Source organism: Gekko japonicus, unplaced genomic scaffold, assembly GCF_001447785.1.
Source record: "Gekko japonicus isolate JY-2015 unplaced genomic scaffold, Gekko_japonicus_V1.1 scaffold565, whole genome shotgun sequence".
Lineage (NCBI taxonomy): Eukaryota > Metazoa > Chordata > Lepidosauria > Squamata > Gekkonidae > Gekko > Gekko japonicus.
The window spans coordinates 841,139-868,050 of NW_015176468.1; the positions used below are offsets into that span (position 1 = coordinate 841,139).

At 51.4% G+C, this 26,912-nt stretch overlaps 1 protein-coding gene across 1 annotated transcript in view; it reads right to left on the minus strand.

The window, feature by feature from the left end:
- Positions 1–26,912, minus strand: part of CCDC158 (coiled-coil domain containing 158) — an 87,426-nt gene that overhangs the window by 9,445 nt on the left and 51,069 nt on the right. Inside the window, exons 15-22 of the mRNA XM_015427109.1 lie at positions 21,626–21,778; positions 19,103–19,215; positions 18,159–18,317; positions 15,092–15,184; positions 11,842–11,964; positions 8,967–9,130; positions 5,587–5,640; positions 2,305–2,364 (exon numbers count right to left, since the gene is read on the minus strand). Of these exons, the coding sequence (XP_015282595.1) occupies positions 2,305–2,364; positions 5,587–5,640; positions 8,967–9,130; positions 11,842–11,964; positions 15,092–15,184; positions 18,159–18,317; positions 19,103–19,215; positions 21,626–21,778 (919 nt within the window). The remainder of the gene's footprint in view (positions 1–2,304; positions 2,365–5,586; positions 5,641–8,966; positions 9,131–11,841; positions 11,965–15,091; positions 15,185–18,158; positions 18,318–19,102; positions 19,216–21,625; positions 21,779–26,912) is intronic.

Sequence of the window (26,912 nt, forward strand, 5' to 3'; positions counted from 1 at the left end):
AACTTTTTCACAGTCAGAGTGGTTCAAAGGTGGAATCAGCTGCCTAGGGAGGTGGTTAGCTCCACTTCACTGACCGCTTTCAAGAAGAGGCTGGACGAATATTTGCCAGAGATGCTTTAGGCTGGTCCTGCATTGGGCAGGGGGTTGGACTAGATGGTCTGTATGGCCCCTTCCAACTCTGGGATTCCATGATAAGTCTCCTACCCCTTTTGTTGTGTTACTTTCTCTTTATAATCCAGCAATGAAAAGGGGCAAAAGACTTATTATTTAAATGAAATCTGTAAAATAGTACATTGTCAGAAGAGATTTGTATTAGCGCTATAGCAATACACTTATTACCATTTCTTAAACTCCTAACAAGATCGCCCTCTGGTGGCAGGTGGGTGAACAGCATCCACAGAGAGCTGAATCCACTAAAGTACAGGGAAACTTAGACGCTCCATTGCAGGTGTCTTGCCGGCGTAATGGCATTTCAGTGACCCAGATCAGCATTCTGTTGGTGGTGGGGGCCCGCATCCGATTTTTGCTGATTCCCCCCTCCCAGTGCAGACTCCCACTTTGACAGTCTGTGTGTGGAGTCCTGTGAACTCCTGGGAGCAGAATCCTGAAACGTCCCACCGGGCTGCTGCCGGAAGCAGGAAAGTCCCGCTCCATGAATTTTGCTCCTGTAATGTATTCATCTCCGACCGTGTGCGAGGCTACGTCTCCATGCGGTCATGCAAAGTGCCCGAGCTTCGCTCCCTGAGACAATGGGCCAAGCGGATCCTAGCCCACGCCAATCGGAGGGTTAGGCTCCCGGCCGAGAGCCTATGGAACTCGGCCACTGTTAATAGCCTGGTGTGGGGGGGTGTTTGGGTGTGGGGATTGTTGCACATATAAGCCGGCCTGCGAGCCAGTAACTTTGTCTTGTTCTTCACCTAATAAAGTATGAGAGCTGAAATCACTAGTAAGTCTCAGCAGGGCTATTTTTGGGCAGGAACGCACAGGAACGGAGTTCCGGCTGGCTTCAGAGTTGGTCATGCCCACTACAGCCATGGCTACAGAGGGAAGGCCTGGAGAGCAAACTTACTGCAAGCTTTCTCTTACAATTAGACACAGAGATGGGAATTGTGGGGGGAGAAGGTACTGGCTGGATCTTAGGAAAAACTTTTTTACAGTCAGAGTTGTTCAGCAGTGGAATCAGCTGCCTAGGGAGGTGGTGAGCGCCTCCACACTGGCAGTCTTTAAGCACCGGCTGGACAAACCCTTGTCAGGGATGCTCTAGGCCAGTGATGGCGAACCTTTTAGAGACCGAGTGCCCAAACTGCGACCCAAAACCCACTTATTTATCGCAAAGTGCCAACACGGCAATTTAACCTGAATACTGAGGTTTTACTTTAGAAAAAACAACTCATACATTAACTTAAGATGATCCAAACAAAGTAAGGAAAGCAATCCCAAATGCTTTCATTTACTTAAAATTATTTGGCAGAGAATTCGACAATTTAATGAATGTCTAGGCCTGGCTTGGGCAATGGCACGCGTGCCCGCAGAGAGGGCTCTGAGTGCCACCTCTAGCCCCCGTGCCACAGGTTCACCACCACTGCTCTAGGCTGGTCCTGCACTGAGCAGATGGTTGGACTAGATGGCCTGTAGGGCCCCTTCCAGCTCTGCGATTCTATGATTCTGTATACATTTCACAAAAGGGAAAAGATCCCTGTGGCTTCTGCTTTCCCTGTAGTGAGCGATCTGGTTTATTTTTCTTTAAAACATTTACTAGCCGCCCTTCTGCCTTGCAGAACTCCAGGTGGCTTACAGTGAAAATAAAACGATTATAAGGAAAACACTTAAAGGCCACAATTAAAAATCTCAATTAGGACCAGTGTTCCCTCTCAGCTGAGTTAGTGTGAGCCAGCTCACAGTTTCTTAGCCTCCGGCTCACACATTTTTGCCCTGGCTCAGGAAGGAGGGCTCCAGAGCAAACTGATTTCTGCGGTAGCCAAATTGCTCGCTCACAACTTCAATGCCAGTCGCTCACACTGTAGAATTTTTGCTCTCAAGACTCCACAGCTTGGAGGGAGCACTGATTAGGACTGCCAATACATGAAGACTAAATTAGGCAAAGGCCGTTCTAGGCAAAACTGTCTTCCACTCCGTGCTGACGTGCAAAAGTGAGGGGGCCAGGCACAGCCCCCCCCCCCAAATAATCTTATTTTATTCTTTCTGGGAAATATTTTTCCTTCCTAAAACCGTGTGTGTTATATTAAAAAGCAGGGACAAACTCACAAAGTCCAGGGACTGTGCCCAAAAGGCATCGCTCCTCACCTGCTGAAAGGATCTTGTCCTACGGAGACATCGGTAGATAGATCTCTTCTTGGGACCTCCCTGTGTGGAAATGCAGAGTGCCATTACAGCTGTCAGGGAAACTGGCCCAGGGAACTTAACACACAAAGAAGACTAACGGGGGTGGGGGTAGAGAGAAGAAGAAGAAGAGGAGGAGGAGAGGAGGAGAAGGAGGAGAATAAGGAGAAGACATAAGAAGAGGAAGAAGAGGAGGAGGAGAAGAAGAGGAAGAAAAGAAGGAGATAAAGAAGAAGAGGAGAAGAAGGAGAAAAAGAAGAAGAAGAAGAGGAGGCGGAGGAGGAGATTGGATTTATACCCCGCCCTTTACTCGGAGTCTCAGAGCGGCTCACAAACTCCTTTCCCTTCCCCTCCCCACCACAGACACCCTGTAAGGTAGGCGGGGCTGAGAGAGCTCTCTCGAGGACTGTCCTTTCAAGCAGCAGCGGCACTCAACTGCATGGCTCTGGGCAGCGACCCACTCTGTGCAAAATGGGTGGACACCCCAGAGGCCCTCTGCAATGAACCCTCTCTTCCACGTTTTTTTTGGGGGGGGGGGGCGGACTGGATGTTTCCATTTCCTGAGACAAATGCCTGGTGAAGGTGCCATCTGTGGGCGTTCACAGAGTTCTACCCTGTCAGCAGGCCCGTCCCCATGACAGGGCATTTCGGGGCGATGCCCCCCCCTACGAAATTAGCCCTTTCCCATCCTTCCCGGTCCCCCTCCCCCTCCCTCCGGAGCCCACATGAGCTGCCGCACCTCTCCAATGGTCCGATAGGCACGGGTTTGCTGGGTCTTTCTGCTTCTGCTGCAAAAACAGGAAGAATGCCCAACGAGCCCGCGTTTCTCCGACAGTCTGAGAGGTGTGGGGGGAGGTCTCCTTCCTGCTTCTGCAGCCCTCCGGAATCTCTATCTCCCGCTCCCCGCCCTCCCAGAATCTCTATCTCCCGCTCCCAGCCCTCCCAGAATCTCTATCTCCCGCTCCCCGCCCTCCCAGAATCTCTATCTCCCGCTCCCCGCCCTCCCAGATTTCCCCAATGCCCCACCACCCAGAATTTTCCGGCTCACAGCCCTGCCGGTCAGGGACCTCATCCAGTGCACAAGGAAGCATCTTTCCATTATTACACTGACAAGGGAGCACTGGTGGAGACAATGTGCTGCTTTGCGCCTGTGCAGGCAGAGCTTCCATAAATGAGTCACAGGTGCGAATCCTACAGAGAGTTTATCCTGCCTATGCCTGATCCATGCCCAGTGGGTGCAGACTGGAGAAACTCTGCATAAGACTGCACTATCAGGGCCAAACCACACCATAGGATACTTTGGGGGGGGGGAGAAGAGGCTGCTGCCTCTCCCACCACCACCACCACCGGCACCGTTTTCTGAGCTGAAATGGCCCAGCTGGAGAGTTATTTGCTTAACTTTGGAGCTGTGAGTAGTCATACAGGATCTCATACCAAATTTGTGGGCAGGTAGTTCCCTTTGATCACGTATTTCGTGGGAAATGATCTACTACCCTCAAACCGTAACTATCTGGAATTGATACATTTTTGATTTACAGGTGTTTAGGCTGAGCTCTTATCACATAAGTTTTAGAAGTGAAAAGTAGATTAGACTGAGTACAAGGCTAGTTATGTGCAATATACAGATACTGAGTTGAAATTGATTGAAAACACAATATAATATATATTTCAGTATGCATGTTTATATTGTTTTAATTAAATAAAACTTTGAAGAGGGGGGAAAAAATTTTGGGAGCTGTGCGTTTTGAAGCACAGAATGCTCCACGTGCAGCTCCCAGTTTATGCAAACAAGTCCCTGGTGGGGCTGTTTCAGCTCAGGAAAAAGGCACAGGGGGAAGCAGGAGCCCCTCTGACTGCCCCCCCTCCCCAGTGCTGAGGTCTGGAGCAGAACCGGGCCCCTACAGGCGCAGTTCCCTGCAGCTACGGCGTGGCTGTGGGAAAAGCCAGTTGGGTCTGGGAACCTGGACCTTATTTAAAAAATACTGTGTACTTTGGGCCCTCAGTTACTCAAGTTACTGCAAGCTTTCTCTTATAATTAGACACAGAGACGGGAATTGTGGGGGAGAAGGCACTGGCTGGATCTTAGGGAAAACTTTTTGACCGTCAGAGTTGTTCAGCAGTGGACTCAGCTGCCTAGGGAGGTGGTGAGCGCCCCCACACTGGCAGTCTTTAAGCACCGGCTGGACAAAAACTTGTCAGGGATGCTCTAGGCCAGTGGTGGCGAACCTATGGCACAGGTGCCAGAGGTGGCACTCAGAGCCCTCTCTGTGGGCACGCGTGCCATCGCCCCAGCCAGGCCCAGACCATCATTAAAGTGTCGAATTCTCTGCCAAATAATTTTAAATAAATGAAAGCATTTGGGATTGCTTTCTTTACTTTGTTTGGATCATCTTAAGTTAATGTAGGAGTTGTTTTTTCTAACATAAAACCTCAGTATTCAGGTTAAATTGCCGTGTTGGCCCTTTGCCATAAATAAGTGGGTTTGGGGTCACAGTTTGGGCACTCGGTCTCTAAAAGGTTTGCCATCACTGCTCTAGGCTGATCCTGCATTGAGCAGGAGGTTGGACTCACTAGGTTACCTGTATGGCCCCTTCCAACCCTGTGATTCTAGGATTCTATCAGCTGGAGCGAACTACACATGCACCACCTGTTGGCCAAGATTGGAACAGCAGTTTGAGTGGGTGACCGTGAAATCGTGGTGGAAAATGCCGTCAAACTGCAGCAGCTGACTTATGGCAGGTGTTATGTCTTGGGACTGAAACATCCCAGGACTGTTTCTACTAGAGACGGGCTGGGCTTGGAGCCCTGGAGCAATAGCCCACCGGGACTCTGGTAGTAACCAGTCAAGAAGTGACGTTATGTAAATAGCCTATCGTTGGGAGTGGGGTGTGTCTGGGCGTGGCAATTGCATGCTGTTTAAACAGGAGAGCTGATCACTAGACTTGGGGGTCTGCTCATCCATGGAACCCACTATTTAACAGAAACCCCGCAGGGTTTTCAAGGTAAGAGACATTCAGCGGTGGTTGCAGCCCCGGACCTTTCCTGCTGGTCTCCCATCCAAGTACCAACCAGGGCTGATCCTGCTTAGCTTCGGAGACCTGATGAGATCAAGCTAGCCCGGGGCCATCTTGTGCACACAGTACTAGAAGTGGTGAACGAGACATCTCATTGCCTTCAAACCCAGCTACATCCCGGAATGCTGTCCAAAAAAAAAGAATTTACAGTGCCCGGCAGCGTTCTTCTCACCTGCTGTAAGAGTCGTGTGGTCTTTTGCCTATACATTCTTTGCTGGCGAGGTCTCTGAGTGGGGGGGAAAAAGAGCAAATAATCATGCCATAGGTTAACATTCCTAGCTGGGCCCACTACAAAAAGCAATGGAGTTTTACAAGGAATCATTTGAAAACAGGTTTTAAAAGGAAAGGGTTGCCCAGTTTTTACCTAGAAAGGTGCCTAACTATATCATAACACACTCAGGAATTTTGAGTGGTGCTGGTTGTCAAATCATAGAATCGCAGAGCTGGAAGGGGCCCTACAGGCCGTCTAGTCCGACCCCCCCGCTCAATGCAGGATCAGCCTCTAGAACATCCCTGACAAGGGTTTGTCCAGCTGCTGCTTAAAGACTAACTGGGAGGGGGAGCTCACCATCTCCCGAGGCAGCTGATTCCACTGTGGCACAACTCTGACTGTAAAAAGGTTTTTCCTACTGTCCAGCTGGTACCTTCCTGCCCTTAATTTAAACGCATGATGGCGAGTCCTCTCCTCTGCTGCCAACAGGAACAGCTCCCTGCCCTCCTCTAAGCGACAGCCCTTCAAATACTTCCAGAGAGCGATCCTGTCCCCCCCTCAACCTCCTCTTCTCCAGACTGAACGTTCCCAAGTCCCTCAGCCTTTCCTCAAAGCCCCTCGATCACCCTCGTCGCTCTCCTCTTGCACCCACTCCATTCTGTCCACATCCTTTCTGAAGTGAGGTCTCCAGAACTGCACACGGTACTCCAGGTGCAGCCGTACCAATGCAGTGTACGGCGGGACTATGACGTCTTACGCTTTGGCTGTTATGCCTCTGTTGATACACCCCAAGATCGCATTAGCCTTTTTTGTCGCTGCATCACACTGGCTGCTCATATTGAACTTTCGGTCCACCCTCACCCCAAGATCTCGTTCACACACACTGCTACCCAGAAGGGTATCCCTCATCCCATCTTTAGACCCGACCGAATTGGCTAACTATCCGCCGGTGTCTGGAGAGCCAGTTTGGTGTCTGGAGAGCCAGTTTGGTGTAGTGGTTAAGTGTGCGGTCTCTAATCTGGGAGAACCAGGTTTGATTCCCCACTCCTCCACCTGCACCTGCTGATGTGACCTTAGGTCAGTCACAAGCTCTGGCACAGCTGTCCTTGAAAAAGAGCAGTTTGTGTCAGAGCTCCCTCAGCCCCACCTGCCTCACAGGGTGTCTGTCGTGGGGAGGAGGAGGGAAAGGAGTTTGTAAGCCGCTCTGAGACTCCAAGTGAAGGGCGGGGTATAAATCCAATCTCTTCTCTTCTTCTTCTTCTTCTGTCTAATTTGCCCTATTTGGGCAAACTCATTGAGAGGGCGGTGGCGTTACAGCTACAGAGCTTTCTGGAGGATGCTTTTGTCCTCGATCCCTACCAGTCCGGCTTTCGCCCGGGTCATGGGATGGAGACGGTGTTGGTCGCCCTGACTGACGACCTCCGTAGGCATCTGGATCGGGGTGGTGTGGCAGCACTGGTGTTGTTAGATCTGTCGGCCGCGTTCGACACGGTCCACCACCAGCTGCTGGCCCACCGCCTCGCCGACACGGGGATTCAGGGGCTTGCCCTTCAATGGTTCGCCTCTTTTCTCCAAGGTCGGGACAAAGGGTGGCGATAGGGGACCAGCAGTCCCAGAGACATCCCCTGGAGTGTGGGGTGCCTCAGGGGGCTGTGCTGTCCCTGATGTTGTTTAACATCTACATGCGCCCCCTTGCTCAGATTGCCCGGAGTTGTGGGCTTGGGTGCCATCAATATGCGGATGACACCCAGCTCTCTCTGATGCTGGGTGGCCAGTCGGACTCTGCCCCGGATGACCTGCATCGGGCGTTACAGGCTGTGGCTGGGTGGCTCAAACTGAGCCGGTTGAAGCTAAACCCGGCAAAGACGGAGGTCCTGGGCCTGAGTCGGATCGGCTCAGGGTTGGGGCTCCGTCTCCTGACCTTTGATGGGGTGCCTTTGGTGCCAGCATCGGAGGTTAGGAGTTTGGGTGTGCGCCTGGACTCCTCTTTAACGATGGAGGCCCAGGTGGCAGCCACTGCCAGGGCGGCCTTTTATCATCTTCGGCTGGCTCGGCAGTTGGTCCCCTACCTTAGCCGTGAGGACCTAGCCATGGTGATCCATGCGACGGTTACCTCAAGGCTAGACTACTGTAACGCTCTCTACATGGGGCTGCCTTTGTCGCAAATCCGGAAGCTGCAGCTAGTGCAGAATGCTGCAGCCAGGTTGTTGATGGGTCTCTCGAGGAGGGACCACATTCAGCCTGTGCTGAAAGCGCTGTACTGGCTGCCAATAGCATACTGGATCCACTTCAAAGTGCTGGTTCTTACCTTTAAAGCCCTCTATGGCCAGGGTCCAGCCTACCTGAGGGACCGCCTTTCTCCATATATTCCCCCAAGGGCACTACGGTCGGGGAATCGTCATCTCCTGGAAATTCCAGGCCCCAAGGATATTAAATTTGCGGTGACCAGAGCCAGGACATTTTCGGTGGCGGCTCCTACCTGGTGGAAGGAGCTCCCGGAGGAGATCCGGGCCCTGCGGGACCTTTCTCAGTTCCGCGGGGCCTGCAAGACGGAGCTCTTCCGCCAGGCTTTTGAGTAGGAGCCGCCGCCACTACTACTCCATCATTGCCATCTATGCACCGTCGCACCATCACCACGACTATCTGGCCCCTTTGGGGGTGAGAGGTGCCCCTGGCAGGAAAAGGATGATAGAGTTCGGGGAAGCTACCGTTGGGTTTAAGATCTATCCCATCTTGTGACAAGTGGAGCACTGTGATGTTGTTACTGCATTTTACTGTTTTATATTATGTGCTCTTATTGTTTTAATCCTGGCACTTTGTGCCCTTGTTAGCCGCCCTGAGCCTTCGGGGTAGGGCGGGATACAAATCTAAAGATAAATAAATAAACAAACTACTCTCGTGTCATGGATTGGAATTAACAGCTGCTCTCAGCTCTGCAGGTAGGGCTGCCGTGTGAACATAAGAACATAAGAGATGCCAATGTTGGATCAGGCCAAAGGCCCATCCAGTCCAACACTCTGTGTCACACAGTGGCCACAAATACCAGTGCCATCCGGAGGTCCACCAGTGGGGCCAGGACATTAGAAGCCCTCCCACTGCTGCTGGATTAAGCTAGCCATTTGCAACAGGGAAGAGTATCCTTTCGATCCAGCCTTCTCGCTCTCCTTTCAACTGTGACACGGATGGGAGCTGCATCTGCCTCAATGAATGGAAGTCTTTACCCTTTTGCAACACACAGGTCTTGCCGTCTGTTTACTGCACACAACAGCAGGCTCCTATGACTGGGCAAATGTGCTACATACACTAAGACGTGTCCCCCCAATACTTTGCACCCCCCTTACAGAGTATTGCTCGCTGTTTCCAGCAGCGAGTCGCTGTCGCTGTCGCTTTCTCTCCTGGGAAGCATCGCGGAGGGGATTTCATCAATCGTGCTCCGCAGTTCTTGCAGAAGTTGCTTTAAGTCGCACAGGGGGTCCTCCTTCGCCGAGCTGAGCTTGGACGAGATCTGGATGGAAACAGGGATTTTCCAAAACTAAACAAACACACGACTGCTTCAAAATACCCCCTCCCTCAGTAAGAGGGTTATTATCTGTCCGTCCCCGTCCCCCCCGGCATTGGTTGGCTTCATATTGAATTTTCTGAATGGCATCAGGAGACAGAACCAATTGGTAAGAATGCTAAGAACTCCTGCTTTGGACTCCCCCCCCCCCATAAAAGAATTAAGCTGAGGTTTAAAGGAAACGCATTACTCTTGCTTACGAACACATGAAGCTGACTTATCCTGAAAAGATCAGGATCGTCTACTCAGACTGGCAGCCGCTCTCCAGGGTCTCCGGCAGAGGTCTTTCCCATCACCTCCCTTCCCATCACCTACCACCTGATCCTTAACTGTAGATGCTGGGGATTGAACCGGGGACCTTCTGCACACCAAGCAGAGGCTCTGCCAGTAAGCCACAGCCCCTTTCCCTTGCGAGCTCTCTCAGCCCCACCTGCCTCACAGGGTGTCTGTTGTGGGGAGGGGACGGGAAAGGAGTTTGTAAGCCACTCTGAGACCCCTTTGGGTAGTGGAGGGCGGGGTAGAAATCCAATCTCTTCTTGTTCTTTTACCTCACAAGGTGTCTGTTGTGGGGAGGGGACGGGAAAGGAGTTTGTAAGCCACTCTGAGACCCCTTTGGGTAGTGGAGGGCGGGGTAGAAATCCAATCTCTTCTTGTTCTTTTACCTCACAAGGTGTCTGTTGTGGGGAGGGGACGGGAAAGGAGTTTGTAAGCCACTCTGAGACCCCTTTGGGTAGTGGAGGGCGGGGTAGAAATCCAATCTCTTCTTGTTCTTTTACCTCACAAGGTGTCTGTTGTGGGGAGGGGACGGGAAAGGAGTTTGTAAGCCACTCTGAGACCCCTTTGGGTAGTGGAGGGCGGGGTAGAAATCCAATCTCTTCTTGTTCTTTTACCTCACAAGGTGTCTGTTGTGGGGAGGGGACGGGAAAGGAGTTTGTAAGCCACTCTGAGACCCCTTTGGGTAGTGGAGGGCGGGGTAGAAATCCAATCTCTTCTTGTTCTTTTACCTCACAAGGTGTCTGTTGTGGGGAGGGGACGGGAAAGGAGTTTGTAAGCCACTCTGAGACCCCTTTGGGTAGTGGAGGGCGGGGTAGAAATCCAATCTCTTCTTGTTCTTTTACCTCACAAGGTGTCTGTTGTGGGGAGGGGACGGGAAAGGAGTTTGTAAGCCACTCTGAGACCCCTTTGGGTAGTGGAGGGCGGGGTAGAAATCCAATCTCTTCTTGTTCTTTTACCTCACAAGGTGTCTGTTGTGGGGAGGGGACGGGAAAGGAGTTTGTAAGCCACTCTGAGACCCCTTTGGGTAGTGGAGGGCGGGGTAGAAATCCAATCTCTTCTTCTTCTTCTTCTCTGAATCAGACCATCGGTCTATCAAAGTCAGTATTGTCTACTCCGGCTGGCAGCAGCTCTCCGTCTCAGGCGGAGGTCTTCTACATCCCCTGCTGCCTGGCCCTTTCAACTGGAGATGCTGGGGATTGAACTCGGGACCTTCTGTACGCCAAGCAGAGGCTCTACCGCTGAGCCACGGCCTCTCCCACGAGCCTCTTGGATGGGAGACAGGAAGGTGGGGGTATATGGGGGGAATCTATCCATTATACACCCTACTGTGCAGTCTAAAATTGTGTGATCTAATAAAAACTGCACCGTACAGTTCTACTAGGGCTGCTAAGTCCCTGGTCACACATGGATACGCATGACACTGCCCTGTACTGAATCAGACCCTTGGTCCCTCAAGGCCAGTCCACTCAGACTGGCAGCTGCTCTCCAGGGTCTCTGGAGGAGGTCTTTCACATCACCTCCTGCCCCAACCTTTTAACTGGAGATGCCGGGGGATAGAACCTGGGACTTCCTACGTGCCAAGCAGAGGCTCTACCGCTGAGCCACGGCCCCTCCCGTGGGCCTTGTGGAGGAAAGGAAGACAGCTCCGCAAATGCAGAAGTGTTCACAGGGCTGCATCGCTTTTTAAAAATGGCTTTTTAATCCTTGAGTCGAGTCGGTCACATGTACGCATATTCCAGTAATATAATATATACTCTCATGACAGCTAAATTCAGAATATGAGCTGCCTAACGGGCTGGCCTGATCTCATCAGGTCTTGAACACTTAGGAAGAAGAAGAAGAAAAAGAAGAAGAGGAGGAGGAAGAGGAGGAGGAGGAGATTGGATTTATACCCCACCCTTCACTACCCAAAGGAGTCTCAGAGCAGCTTGCAATTTCTGTCTCTTCTCATCCACACAACAGACACCCTGGGAGGTAGGTGGGGCCGAGAGAGCTCTTTCAAGAACTGCTCCTGAGAGAACAGCTCTGAGAGAACTTGTGAGTGACCCAAGGTCACACCAACAGCTGCATGTGGAGGAGTGGGGAACCAAACCCGGTTCTCCCAGATTAGAGTCTGTGCTCCTAGCCACTACACCAAACTGGTCGGCCCTGGTTACTACTTGGATGGGAGACCACCCAGGGAAGCCCAGGGTCGCCATGAAGAGGCGGATGCTGGCGCCTCGGTTTGTCTCTTGCTCTGAAAGCCCCACGGGGTCGCACAAGCCAGCTACAGCCTGACGGCACTTTGCATACGTCATGTAGGGCATTTTGCTGTCCCAAGAACCCTCCCCCTCCTGCGCTGGCCGGGCTGGGTCCAAGGCAGGCTCCGGAGAGACACCTACGTGGCTCATGTGGCCGGCAAAGGCTTGGGAGGACGGAGCACTGGGCGGGTGGGAGTGAGGCACGGTCGAGTGGCGCAGCTTCACGGAAGAGAAGCCCAGCTTATAGCCGGGCCCCTGCAGCTCCTGTGGAAGAAGAGACTTGTGAGTCCGAGGGGGAAGAAGAAGAAGATCTATGTTTGTTTGTTTGTTTTTAAAAATTGAGGTTCCAGCAAAATAACAACAACAACAATAATAATTTAAAAAATCCAGAAGGGAAGGTAGCCACGGAGACATGGTATCAATGACTTCTTGTAGACAGAAGATCATTGGCTGCCCTCTCCTGTCCCTGGAGGAATTGTATAGTTCTCGATGTCTGAAAAAAGCAAAGAACATTCTGCAGGACTTGTCACGTCCCGAACATTCCCTGCTTGAACTGCTGCCTTCGGGCAGAAGATATAGGACAATTAAAGCAAGGACAGATAGATTTAAAAATAGTTTTTATTCGAGAGCTATTATTGCCTTAAATGCTGTATGAAATTGGAATTTGGGTGACGTTGGTGGTTTTAAGTTGTTATGTGAACCTTAAGGGAGTTATGGGACAGTAGTGAATGGTTGTGTGAGTGTATATGAACATTGTTGTAGATCACCGAAATGATTGCATCTTTAATTTCGTTGTACTATGTACAATGACAATAAAGTATATTATTATTATTATTATTATTATTATTATTATTATTATTATTATTATTATTATTATTATAGTTTTGCTGGGATCACTGCTATCACTGGCATGCAAGAGTTGCTGAGGGTTACTTCTAAAGGTGCTGTGGGGATAAAACAGGAGGAACGGACGTATCCGTTACCCTGAGCTCCTTAGACATAAGAATAGGAAATGACGATCAAGCATAATTTACATATTTATCTTATCTATTAGTCTTTCCCGCCGCTGTGCCAACGATGAAGAAGAAGAGATTGGATTTATACCCCGCCCTCCACTACCCGAAGGAGTCTCAGAGCGGCTTGCAAACTCCTTTCCCTTCCCCTCCCCACCACAGACACCCTGTGAGGGAAAAGAAGAAGAAGAGATTGGATTTATACCCCGCCCTCCACTACCCGAAGGAGTCTCAGAGCGGCTTGCAACTCCTTTCCCTTCCCCTCCCCACCACAGACACCCTGTGAGGCAGGTGGGGCTGAAAGAGCTCTGACAGAAACTGCTCTTTTTTCCCCCAAGAACAGCTCTTATCAGAACTGTGGCTTGTCCAAGGTCATCCAGCAGCTGCACGTGGAGGCGTGGGGAATCAACCCCGGTTCTCCCAGATTAGAGTCCTGGCCAGGAAGCCAGCTCTGGCTCGTTCCCTCCCTCCCTCCCCCTGGAAGGAGGAAGGGGAGGAGCCTCAACCAATGCAGAGGCTTGCCTATCTATCTTTCTTGTGCGATTGAGAGAGTCTGGCAAAGCAGGCTGCAACGCAGCAGTAGCAGAACTGGAGAAGGAAGCAGGATAGAGGAGGGCCGGATAGGAGCCCTGTGGGGGCCAGATCCAGCCCGCGGGCCACATGTTTGACACCCTGAGCTACACCATGCTGCCTTCTCTCGATTCCCATTGGTACAGTTAGGTAATTTTAGAAACTGGCCTTAATGGCCTTATGCCTCTTCCATCTTAGACAGTAATGCAGGGGTCCCAACCTTTTTGAGCCTGCAGGCACCACTGGAGTGGTGGGCACAGAGTGGTGGGCACAACTACAAAATGGCTGTCACAGGAGGCGGAGCCAAGCACACATAGGAAGCCCATGTGCAGTGAAGAAGAGAGGCAATCTTAAAAAAATACACTTAGAAAGAGGCGTGGGAAAGAATAAAACCAACACTGTGGCAGCGGCTGCAGCCGCAACAACATTAATTCCTTCTGACCAGCCAATCAGAAGCCATGCTGGGCAAGAGCCCCACATGGCCCCACCCATGTTCTAAAATCACTTGGTGGGCATCAGGAAAGTTGTTGATGGGTGCCTCGGCACCCATGGGCACCATGTTGGGGTCCCCCCTTCCACAGCCTGTGACTCAGGGCCAGGGCCGGCTCACCCGCTAGGCGAACTAGGTATTCGCCTAGAGCGCTAGCCAGCCCTTAGGGCACCAAAGTGTTCTCCTGCAGGACGCTGGTGCCGAACTGTGCCTCCCCCCCTCCCCGCCATCGCCGTTGGGACAGCCACCGGTGGCTCTCCTGCAGGCCGCTGGTGGCGGAGAAGGAGACGGCAAAGGAGGAGGAGGAAGGCCAGAGAGCTGCGCTCTCCCCCCGGCTCCGGCGGACGTCTGCTCAGGCTTGCCCCGTCGGAGTCACCTCCTCTGCGCCCCACCGCCCCCCGCCCCACCGCCCCGCGCCCGGGATGTCCTTCCCGCAGCTGGCGCCAAACTGTGCTTCCCTCCCACCACGCCCTCTCCAGGAATTCCCACCCAGGAGGTGGCAACGACTTCCCCGGAAGTCTGGGAAAGAGCTCTGCCCATGCTCAGGGGCACTCTCCTGCCTCAACATTGCAGGCCACAGCGATGCGCCCCAAAGGTGTAATGTGCCAGGCCACCCGGCTCCACTGCGGTGGAGGCCCAAGAAGCCCCTCCGGCCCCGGGAGCGCCCCAGTCCCCCCCGGCCAGCCCACACACGTCCTGCAGCGCCATCCCACCGCCCCGGCTCTGCCCAGCAGCGAAAGCAGTGGCAGCGGCTCTGCACCTGGCCTTCCTCTCCCTTTCCCACCTCGCTGCCCCCAGCCCGCAGCGGGAGGGAGCCCGGGAGATCCCCCCCATGAGGACTTCCCCCATGGCGCAGGGAGGATTTCACCGAAGCAGGTCCCCCCCCCCCCCCCCCCTGCTCCGCGCTCTAAAAAAAAAACTCTTTCCTGAGAAAGCCCTGTTGGATCCAGCCAGTGGCCCCTCCAACTACAGCGCCTTCTTGCCCTACGCCAACCTCAGACTCTTTTCGCAGATGGTGAGCCCAGGGACGGCGGCCATTTTCCAGAGCACCCCCCCCCCCGGTGAGCCTCCCGAGGTTCGTTCTTTGAGGCGATGGCGCCCCCCCCCCATTTTTAGGCCCCACCGGGAGGCTGGCATCGCCTGGGGGTCGCGGGCGCCACAAGCTGGCCTCGCCTAGGGCGCGGAGACACCTTGGGCCGGATGGTGGGCCGGATGGTGGAGAAGAAAGGGAGGGGAAGCCCAGACCTCTGCCCCGAGGTCCAGGCATGATGGCATCTCTTGGGGCTCCTAGCGCTCTGCGGTGAAGCAGAAGACCTACCTTTACATCCAAAGCGTGCTGAAGTTTGCAGCGCATCAGTTCCTGCTCCTGCCGCTGCTTGATGCATTGATATTCTGCAAACTGCATAGATGCCTGCAAGGGAGGATAGTGGAGAAGATGTAACCTTTACAACGGGGTTAAGTTGCAGCAGCGATATTTTGGAGAGTTGGAGAGAGTCACAGTAAAAGGAGAGGAAGCTGATGGGAAACCTATGGACTTTCGGGAAACCCACGAAACTTAATTCTGACAAGACAGGGATGCTCTGGGTTAGCAGGAAGGCAGACCAGGGACTCAAGATCTCCCCCTGTCTTGGATGGTGTTGTAATCCCCTTGAACTGCCAGGGCCACTGCTAGATACAACAGTCACCTTTGAAAATCAGATGGCTTCTGTGGTCCAGAGTGCTTTCGCCCAGCTTTGGCCGGTGTGCCAGCTCCACCCGTTCCTGGGTCAGTCTGATCAAGCCACCGTGATCTTTGCCTTCTTTACATCTAGGCTGGACTACTGCAATGCTTGGGGCTACCCTGGAAGAGTGTTCAGAGGCTGCAACTAGTGTAGAAGGCTGCAGCTGGACTGCTGGTTGGCGCCAGTTCCCGGATCATGTGACCCCAATCTCACAGCAACGACACTGGTTTCTAATCTGCTCCCGAGACCAATTCAAGCGGTTGCTTTCGACCATACAAGCTTGACCTGGCTAGGGACTGGGGTAATTGAAGGACAGCCTTCTCCCATACGTTCCTGCCTGGGAATTAAAATCACAGCGAGAGGTCCTCATGACTGTCCCACGGAACTGAGAAGCTCGTCTGGTGGGTACCTGAGAGAGGGCCTTTTCAGAGGCTCATACATGCTTTAAACCAACAAATAGTGATGGACTCTTACCTAGCAGTTCGAAAGCAAGACATTGCAAGTAGATAAATAGGTACCACTTCGGTGGGAAGGTAACAGCGTTCCGTGCCCCTTGGTGTTTAGCCATGCCGGCCACATGACCACGGAAACGTCTTCGGACAGCGCTGGCTCTTCGGCTTGGAAACAGAGATCAGCACCGCATCCCTAGAGTCGGATTCAACTGGCTTTCGAGCAAGGGAACCTTTACCTTTTTTACTTACTGAAAAATAAAATCTGCTGTGATCTGTGCAGCATCTGAGTTGTTTAGGGTATAACTATCAAGTGAACGAGTATCGGAGTGAGCAACTCAGCATGCCTGGACATTGGGGGGGGGGGGAGATATCATATATCTCCCTGAATGGGGTGCCTCTCTTTGTCTTAACCAGGGAGCTGCCCCCTCCTCTCCCTTCTTTATCCTCTCCCTTCCTCTACATGGCCTTCCATGGAGACAACATGTCTCTCCTGTAGGAACAATGACCTCATACTTCCAAATATGCAATGCTGGATTTCGCTGGCCATCTGTGATAGGGACAGAACTCTTTAGATTAGGCGTCTTTCTCTTCTTTTGACTGCAACCTGAATGTGAACTGGATCTAACTGAATAAATGTAAGTTTACCCTTTTTTGCAATATACTTCTTGGGAGATTTATTGACTGCACTCAATACCACACTTCTGTGACTGGGCAAAACTCTGCAAGAGTAACCAGATATCCCCCAAACACGACCTTTCACAGTGGCGAATGAGATTCCATCTTGGATGGCAGAGTTACGTTTGCGTCTAGAATTTTGCTAGCAAATCTTCCATACTGTGACAGCGATCCTTTGCAGGCCTTTACTCAGAAGTATGTCCCATTTTATCCAGTGGGGCTTACGGCCGGGCAGTGTTCTCAGGATCAAAACCTGCATTTTGTTTGTTTAAAAAAGGTAAGTCTCTATTTCCTTCCCACGTGGAGATGTAAGGGGAAAGGCACATATTTGCAACTGAAGGAGGTGGACTAGAGAATTACTTTTTTAAATGAAAGATGAGGATTCAACAAACCGGTCACACACACACCCCTATTGTTACACCGGTGTATTGAATATTCTAGTGCTGGTTTTTAAAAAGGAATTGCAAAATCCCCAGTGCCACCCCCCCCCCACCTCCCCAAAGACAGGACACCGCTAGAGGATTGAGGCAAACCTACAATGTGGAAATCCCATTGCTGGTGTGGCCGCAGATAAACCGCAGCAACAGAGCATCCACCCTGCAGGTTTGTCTGCCCAAGAAGAGTCCCACATGTGGGGGGCGGGTGCACTGGGGATTTAGCGATTTTTAAAAACCACTCAAGCCCTTTCATTATCTGGCCTTCCAGGGAACAGTCAGGGTTGATTTCTTTTAGGATTGACTGATTTGATCTTCTTGCAGTCCAAGGGACTCTCAAGAGTCTTCTCCAGCACCACAATTCGAAAGCATCTATTCTTTGGCGCTCAGTCTTCCTTATGGTCCAACTCTCGCAGCCATACAGTACTACTGGGAATACCATTGCTTTGACCATACGGACTTTTGTTGGCAGGGTGATGTCTCTACTTTTTATCATGCTGTTTAGGTTCGCCATCGCTTTCCTCCCAAGGAGCAGGCGCCTTTTAATTTCATGGCTGCTGTCACAGTCTGCGGTGATCTGGGATCCCAGGAACATGAAGTCTGTCACTACTTCCACGACATCCCCTTCTACTTGCCAAGGGGTGATGGGGCCGGATGCCATGATCTTAGTTTTTTTGAAGTTGAGCTTCAAGCCCACTTTTGCACTCTCCTCTTTTACCCTAAGCAAGAGGCTCTTTAGGTCCTCTTCACTTTCTGCCATTATGAAACTGAAGCTCAAATACTTTGGCCACCAAATGAGAAGGGAGCACTCACTGGAGAAGACCCTGATGCTGGGAAAGATTGAAGGTCAAAGAAGACGTGGACGGCAAAGGATGAGATGGTTAGACAGTGTCATAGATGCAACAAACATGAAATTGAGCAAACTTCAGAGGACGGCAGAAGACAGGAAGGCCTGGCGAGATCTTGTCCATGAGGTCGTGAAGAGTCGGACTCGACTGTGCGACTGAACAACAACAACAACAAGCCCTTTCCCTTTGGAAACTACCTGTCTGAGGGTAAGGCCAGGCCCTGGAAAGAAACTGAAAGACGGACAGAAAGAGTACCTTATCGAGGGCTGCCTCCATGGTGGCCAGTTTCTCTTTCATGCGTTTGTCTTGGGCCCGCAGAATCTCCAGCTCCCCCATCATTTTGTTGTTCAAAGCGGCCCGATGGCTCAGCTCCTGACTCAGCTTGTTCCTCTCTTCTTTCAGGTAGTGCTTCTCCTGCACGGACAAAGGCAGAAGGCGCAGAACGTGAATCGGCAGGCAATTCGCAAAGGACCTGGACCAAAGAGAACTCTGGGCGAGGACCCAGTTCCCTGCGGCAAAACGTACAATTCTGACCTGCGGTCTCTCCCCCCCCCCTTTCCCCCAACAATCGTATCAAATCAGCTTTGGGAAAGACTGAGCCAGGCGGGGGGACGGGGGACGGGGGCACACATGGATAGGGGTCAATTAGAGCAGGGGTGTCAAACTCATTTGTTACGAGGGCCGGATCTGACATAAATGTCACTTTGTCGGGCCGGGCCACGTGTGCCATAAAACGTAATGCCAGGTACTGGAGACAGAAACTGTATAAAGGACAGCAGCTGGTAAGCTCCGAGTAGGTGTATCCTCACTGCAAGGGCTGGGAGGAGGGGTCCAGAGGAAAACCCACATAGGCGGACTGGGGAGCCAGCAGTGCAGCACTGGGCAGACGCTCCCACGCTGCTCGGCTGCTGCAGACGAGGTTGTTCCACCGTGCTGAAGCCAGAATTGGAGTGGGGGCCCCCCCGCTCCCCTCCCCCAGCAGTCTTCTGTTCCCTCCCCTGCACCAGTTGCTCATGGGTCACATAAATGTCCTGGACGGGCCGGTTCTGGCCCCCGGGCCTTCTGTTTGACATCCCTGAATTAGAGGAAGGCACCGTGTGGATGCTAACGGCCCCCCCCCCCACTCCAGTCTGGATGCCAAACCAGAGCGAAACCTCTATGTGGAATCAAGCGCGGTTAGGCGTTTTTGCTATTCTGACCTTAGTCGCGTTGGTCATTGCTTCCTCCAGGAACTTGATCTTGCTCTGCAAAGCGTCTATCTGTCCTCGCTTGGCTGTGATTTGCTTCTGCATTCCCATTGCGACTTTCATGGCTGTAAAAGACACGGTTCCCAACGCATTAGTGGCGACTTGCTTGTCGTGAGACCTCTAGAGACCTGCAGGTAACAGGTAGGCTTGAGTCCAGTGACACCTCAAGAGACCAACAAGAATTACGCGGCACAAGCTCTCAAGAGACAAAGCTTCCTTTGCCAGAGATGAAGGGAGCTTTGACCCTTGGGGTGATTTCCCACAAGCGCTGCTCCGCACTCACTCTTCTCTTTGGCCCGATGGTACGTGTCAATTTCACACAAGCTGCTGTGCGACTGCATTTTGCCCCGCAGCTTCGTGCGATTTCCCCCGCCTCTACTCAATCCTGTTTTTTGAGGACTGAGTAGATGCGGGGGAAATCGCACGAAGCTGCGGGGCAAAATGTGGGCGCGCAGCAGCTTGTGTGAAATTGACACGTACCATCGGGGCAAAAAGTGAGCGCGGAGCAGCGCTTGTGGGAAATCACTCTTGAACTCTGAAAACCTTCTTGGTCTCCCACAGCGTACTGGAATCAAATCCAGGTGTTCTACGGCAGACCAACCTGGCTACCCTCTGAAACTCTGCAGTTAACACACCAGAGAGACCTAATTGTACAAGGTGGGGTTTTGTTTCCACTTCCCAATGATGAGACTTTGGGCAGCTGTTTTGCATCAGGGGATAAATGTGTCTCTCCAGCATTAGAATATTCTTGGCGCTTGGGGGGGGGGGCCAACAGTGGGAGGGCTTCTAGTGTCCCGGCCCCACTGCTGGACCTCCTGATGGCACCTGGTATTTTTGGCCACTGTGTGACACAGAGTGTTGGACTGGATGGGCCACTGGCCTGATCCAACATTGGCCTCTCTTATGTTCTTAAGCTAACTTCGGTGTAGTGGTTAAGTGCGCGGACTCTAATCTGGGAGAACCGGGTTTGATTCCCCACTCCTCCACTTGCACCTGGCTGGATGACCTTGGGCAAGCCGTAGTTCTGATAAGAGCTGTCCTTGAAAAAGAGCAGTTTCTGTCAGAGCTCTCTCAGCCCCACCTACCTCACAGGGTGTCTGTGGTGGGGAGGGGAAGGGAAGGGAAAGGAGTTTGTAAGCCGCTCTGAGACACCTTTGGGTAGTGAAGGGTGGGGTATAAATCCAATCTCTTCTCTCTCTTCTTCTTCTAACGGGAATGATGCAAACAAGAAACGGGACTTGCCGTTCCAGGCGTGGACTTTGCTTAAAATGCCCGTATCTTATACAGTTTCATCCTTCTATACAAAATGTGGCAAACTGTTTGCCAGACTGGGCCTTACCATAAGGCCAATGCCGGGACCAGGTGTGATCTGTCTTAACGAAAACTTGTGCAAGTCACTCAAACACTCAAAATTCAACACGCACGCACACACTCAAAACCCTATTAAAATGTAGTGCCAGGAAACAGAAGAAGAGATTGGATTTATACCCCAACCTTCACTTGGAGTCTCAGAGCGGCTTACAATCTCCTTTACCTTCCCCACAAGTTTCAAGTTCTTTCAGAGCTGTTCTCTCGGGGGCAGTTCTTGAGAGAGCTCTCTCAGCCCCACCTACCTCACAGAGTGTCTGTTGTGGGGAGGGGAAGGGAAAGGGATTCTAAGCCGCTCTGAGACTCCTTCGGGTAGTGAAGGGCGGGGTATAAATCCAATCTCCTCTTCTTCTTCTTTTACCTCACAGGGTGTCTGTGGTGGGGACTGTTGTGGGGAGGGGAAGGCGAAAGGGATTCTAAGCCGCCCTGAGACTCCTTCGGGTAGTGAAGGGCGGGGTATAAATCCAGTCTCTTCTTCTTCTTGAGGGAACAGTGCTGAAAGTACTTGTGACTTGCCCCAAAGTCACATCCATTTCCTGCAGGGCAACTGATACCTGTAGTCGGGAGATGGACTGCAATTCCAGGAAATCCTTAGGTCCCACCTGGAGGCTGGCATCCCTACTTAAACCTGTTTAAATTTCTAGCCTAGGTAGGCTGGTGTTCCCTCTAAGCTGAGTTAGTGTGAGCTAGCTCACAGTTTTTTAGCCTCCGGCTCACACATCTTTGTCTCAGCTCAGGCAGGATGGCTCCAGAGCAAACTAATTTATGCAGTATTCAAATTGCTCGCTCACAACTTTAATGCCAGTAGCTCACAAAGTAGAATATTTGCTCACAAGACTCCCAGACTTAGAGGGAGCTTTGGTAGGCACCAATAGCTTATTTGGAACCACTTATGTTGACTATCCCTTACTATGGCGTTTCAGTACCAGCAACATTATGGCTTTATATGAAAGATGCAGGTCTAATTCAGGGTTATCCAGGGTATTTTCCCATGAGAAAATCAGAATTTAAAAAAAACCTACGTAAAAAAAACCTCCACAACCAGTACATACGTTCTCCTCTTGCAAACAAAATCGGCCTCCACGCAAATAATGCTTCCGGGATTACCGTGGCCGTCGGACCCTTCCATGGTCTTTAAGGTGGCTCTGGTTTGCTCCAGCTCCATATGGGCAGATTTGAGTTGCACTCTCAGCTTGCTCACGGTCGTCTCCATCTCTTCGCTTCTGAGTCGGTAATCACTCTTTAGGACGTCAGATTCCTCTGAAAGGCATCGGAGACAGAACAAAGTCATTTTGGCCAGGGGCTGCTTGCTGAACGCCGGTATAAATAGCATGCCGCGTCAATACACATCTGTCAGGGTCCAGTGGGGGACAGAGCGGCCAGATGGGACAGCACCAAGAGCAAGACAGAATCGGAGCCAGGCTGGAGGCAAAGAAAGTGTTATGCACTGAGCCTGAACAGTACCTGGAAACTGGCTAAGCTTGTTCCACCAGAACAATAGATCGCCAGGATCCTGGAATGGACCTATAGAATAGTAGTTGTAATGTCAATAGCCTATCGGTGGTGGTGGGGTGTGCTGGGGCGTGGTCTCTGCAGGCTTTATAAACAGGGCTGCAAGGCCAGTTTGTCAGTCTTTAGAGTTGAGCCGAAATCACTAACTATGAGCTGATCACTATACGCGTCTCGAACCCTGTATATTTCAGAAAGACTGGCGAATGCCAAGGCACGCAAGAAGGCAGACAGCCAAGAAGGCACACACAGGGCTTGGAATAGGGATCTGGAGCATTTAAGCGGGCTAAGGAAGCGGTTTGAGAGAGAGGAGACAGAAGGTACGTGCAGAGATCCGAAAATTGAGAAACAGCTGCAAAGGGATATATTTATTTTGGAAGCAGCCATTTGGATCTCTCAACAGTTGGCTCCCCTTTTTTTCGGGGGATCCTGGGAAGTTAAGGCCGATGTGTCTAGGGCAGGGGTGGCCAAACTTCCTCAGCACATAGAATAAATGTCAGATGTTTGAGAGCCGCAAGACATTAACAAATATCACATGCACATTTTAATTTAAAACATGCAGATTTGCTTTTTTTATTAACATTAAATGTGACTGCCAAAAACAAAAACAAAAGAGGTAAAAACAGATATTGATAATGACACTTATTTGTCCAATGATATTTATTTATTTGCTAATGGTACTTATTTGTCTAAAAAAGAGAGAGGTGGAAAGAAAGCATGAAAGAGATGGAAAGAAAGAGAGAGAGACACAGAGAGAGACAGAGAGAGAGAGAGACAGAGAGAGAGAGAGACAGAGAGAGAGAGAGACAGAGAGAGCGCGCAAATAGACGGGAGGGAGGGAGAAAAAGTATGCCTCCCCTTTGCTTCCCCAGTTGCCCTACCGGGAACCGCACAATGTGTCCAGGGCAAGCAATTTTGCCTCCCAGCAAAGTTTCCATACACAGCTACTTTATACCGAATCAGGCCATTGGCCAGACTAGCTCAGTCCGGCTTAATCCCAGCTGGTGGGTGGGATCCTGGCGCGGTTTTCTTTGCAGCTCTGCTCCCTGAGATCCCCTTTTCCAAAAATAGCTGGAGAACAGATGCCTGGCTTGGGACTTCCAGAATGCAAAGGGCGTTCTTTGCCAGTGAGCTACGGACTGGCAGAGTGGTCGGGTGAGGGAATCTTGATACCGGGGAATCATTCACAGCTCTACGGATCCAAAGACACGGCTCCAAGACTCTGTTACAAGGGAACCTGATGCACACGGCAGAAAGCAACACGTCTGGCAGCTGCAGGGGCCACATGATAGGCCGCATCACTGGAAATGGACGGCCTGCCTGAGGGGACCCCGGTGCAGATGGAACACTGAAGCCCCTTATTACATAGAGTAGAATCTGAGAATCATGGAGTTGGAAGGGACCTCCGGGGTCATCTAGTCCAACCCCCTGCACAAGGCAGGAAATTCACAAATACCTCCCCCTCCACACCCGCAGTGACCGCTGCTCCACGCCCAGAAGATGACAAAAAACCTCCAAGATCTCCAGCCAGACTGGCCTGGAGGAAAATGGCTTCCTGACCCCAACGTGGTGATCGGCATTTCCCTGGGCGCGTAAGAAAGGGCCACGAGAACTAAGCACTGAGGCAAACCTCCCTGCCCTCCCTCTCATGATCTGCCTAAGTTACGTTTTAATGTTGTATGGTGCCACAAGACCGTTTGGGTAACTGGTGACTAAAAAACCCAAATGAATGAATGAATGAATGAATGAATGAATGAATGAACGAATGAATGAATGAATGAATAAAATGGGGCACAACAATATCCTACAGCTAGCAACAGAACAAAGAAACAAAGTCTCCAGGATATCAAGGGGAAATTTACTTCGTTGTTAGCAGAGCTAACCCCGATATCCTGGAGATTTTGGGTAACCAGGAGGCGTGGCCCTTGCTAGGGCCGTGCCCTCTGTGGCCCCTAATGCAGAGCCTCTGTGAATCCTCTTCCCCTCTTTTTCTGTGCATCAACGAAGAAGAAGAGACTGGATTTATACCCCACCCTTCACTATCCAAAGGAGTCTCAGAGAGTCCTACAAACTCCTTTCCCTCCCCTCCCCACGACAGACACCCTGTGAGGTAGGTGGGGCTGAGAGAGCTGTGACAGAAACTGGAGAAAATGGCTGCTTTGAAGGGTGGACTCTGTGGCATTGTGCCATGCTGAGGCCCCTCCCCTCCCCAAACCCCACCCTCTTAGCCACTACACCAAACTGACTACACCAAACCACTACACCAAATCATTTAGAAAAGAGTCTCAATCTCTCTCAGTTGAGTTCAGGACTTTCCCCAACATGCCCAGCTATTCATCTATAGTACCGTAACGCTCAGGGATGACAGACTGGGGAGGTCCCTAAAGACCAGCCCGGTAGAAGCTACGGGACCCCAAAACAGAAAAATCTGGGTGATTTCCCACCAGCGCTGCTCCGCGCTCACTCCTCCCTTTTTGCCCCATGGTACGTGTCAATTTCACACAAGCTGCTGCGCGGCCGCATTTTGCCCCGCAGCTTCTTGTGATTTTCCCCGCGTCTACTCAATCCTCAAGTAACAGGATTGAGTAGACGCGGGGGAAATCGCACGAAGCTGCGGGGCAAAATGCGGTCGTGCAGCAGCTTGTGTGAAATTGACATGTACCATCGGCCCAAAGAGAAGAGTGAGCGCGGAGCAGAGCTTGTGGGAAATCACCCTCTGTTTTCTAAGAAAGTATCCTGAGACCCGTTTAAGGCTTCCGCCTGCAGAGGAAAGACAGGGTTAACTCAAGCACAGAGACGGTGTGGAAGAAAAAACTGCCTTGGCCTGACTTCAGACATGTTAAGTCTGCTGGAGTCTCCATTATGGCTGGATGAGGAGGTCACAAAGGCAAAAGAAGGAATGTGCTATGTTGAAGAAACAACATGGAGAGGAAAAGAAGAAGAGTTGGGTTTTTATACCCCACTTTACCCTAAAGGAGCCTCAGAGTGGCTTATGATCGCCTTCCCTTCCTCTCCCCACAACAGACACCCTGTGTGAGGTAGGTGGGGCTCAGAGAGTTCAGAGAGAACTGTGACTGGCCCGAGGTCACCCAGCAGGCTTCATGTGGAGGAGGAGTGGGGAATCAAACCCAGTTCTCCAGATGAGAGTCTGCTGCTCTTAACCACTCCACCATAATCCCCTTCCCTTCCTCTCCCCACAACAGGCACCTTGTGAGGCAGGTGGGGCTGAGAGAGTTCTGAGAGAACTGTGACTGGCCCAAAGTTACCCAGCAGGCTTCATGTATCTCAAAGCGGCTTACAATCGCCTTCCCTCCCTCTCCCCACAACAGGCAGCTTTTGAGGCAGGTGGGGCTGAGAGAGTTCTGAGAGAGCTGTGACTGGCCCAAAGTCACCCAACAGGCTTGGGATAGAGGAGTGGGGAATCAAACCTGGTTCTTCAGATTAGAGTTTGCCGCTCTTAACCACTACACCATGCTGGCTTTCTAGTATACTAGAAAGAACTGGTTTGAAATCACCTCTAAGCCAGCTGCTGAGAAAATTAGCAAAAGAAGAAGAAGAAGAAGAGATTGGATTTATACCCCGCCCTTCACTTGGAGTCTCAGAGCGGCTTACAAACTCTTCCCTTCCTCTCCCCACAACAGGCATCCTGTGAGGTGGGTGGGGCTGAGAGAGCTCTGACACAAACTGCTCTTTTTCAAGGACAGCTGTGCCAGAGCTTGTGACTGACCCAAGGTCACATCAGCAGGTGCAAGTGGAGGAGTGGGGAATCAAACCCGGTTCTCCCAGATTAGAGTCTGCGCACTTAACCACTACACCAAACTGGCTCTCAAAAAGGCAAAGTCTGTCAGGAATGGGAAATGAAACAGCTCCTATCTGTTGATTTTTGCCCTCCATTCACAGCCGACTTTTAGTGACCCCTGGTGGGGTTTTCAAGGCAAGAGACATTCAGAGGTGGTTCGCCATTGCTTGCCTGTGCGTCACGACCCTGGTATTCCTTGGAGGTCTCCCATCCAAATACTAGCCAGGGTCAACCCTGCTTAGCATCTGAGATACCCTGAGCAGGTCAGGGTATGCTTATCGAGGAGATTACAAATATACTTGCTTGTGCTGTGTCCTGCGATTGTACAATGACGAATTCAACAACTTTGGAAATGACCTGTTGTGTTTTCGACAGGAGTGGCAGCCACTCGGTTTAGTAAACAAGTATAAAGCCAACAGTTGTGATAGTCTGACCCACAAATCAAACAGTCATTAAGACTTATAAAGAATGCTACCATGAGAACATAAGAACATAAGAGATACCAATGTTGGATCAGGCCAAAGGCCCATCCAGTCCAACACTCTGTATCACACAGTGGCCAGAAATACCAGTGCCATCAGGAGGTCCACCAGTGGGGCCAGGACATTAGAAGCCCTCCCACTGTTGACCCCCCCAAGCACCAAGAAGACAGAGCATCACTTGCCCCAGAGTCCCTATCTATACCTTGTGGCTAATAACCACTGATGGACCTCTGCTCCATATGCTTATCTAATTCCCTTTTGAAGCCGTCCATGCTTGTAGCTGCCACCACTTCCTGTGGCAGTGAATTCCATGTGTTAGTCACTCTTTGGGTGAAGAAGTACTTCCTTTTATCCGTTCTAACCCGACCGCTCAGCAATTTCATGGAGTGCCCACGAGTTCTTGTATTGTGAGAAAGGGAGAAAAGTACCTCTTTCTCTACCTGCTCTTTCCCATGCATAATCTTATAAACCTCAATCATGTCACCCCTCAGTCGTCGTTTCTTTGTAATTTGAAATATCTTGTATGTTTTCATAACAAAGGGAATATTACTATCTATATATCTAATAGCGAAGTGGCCCCCGTGCGTGCGGATACCTACATCCG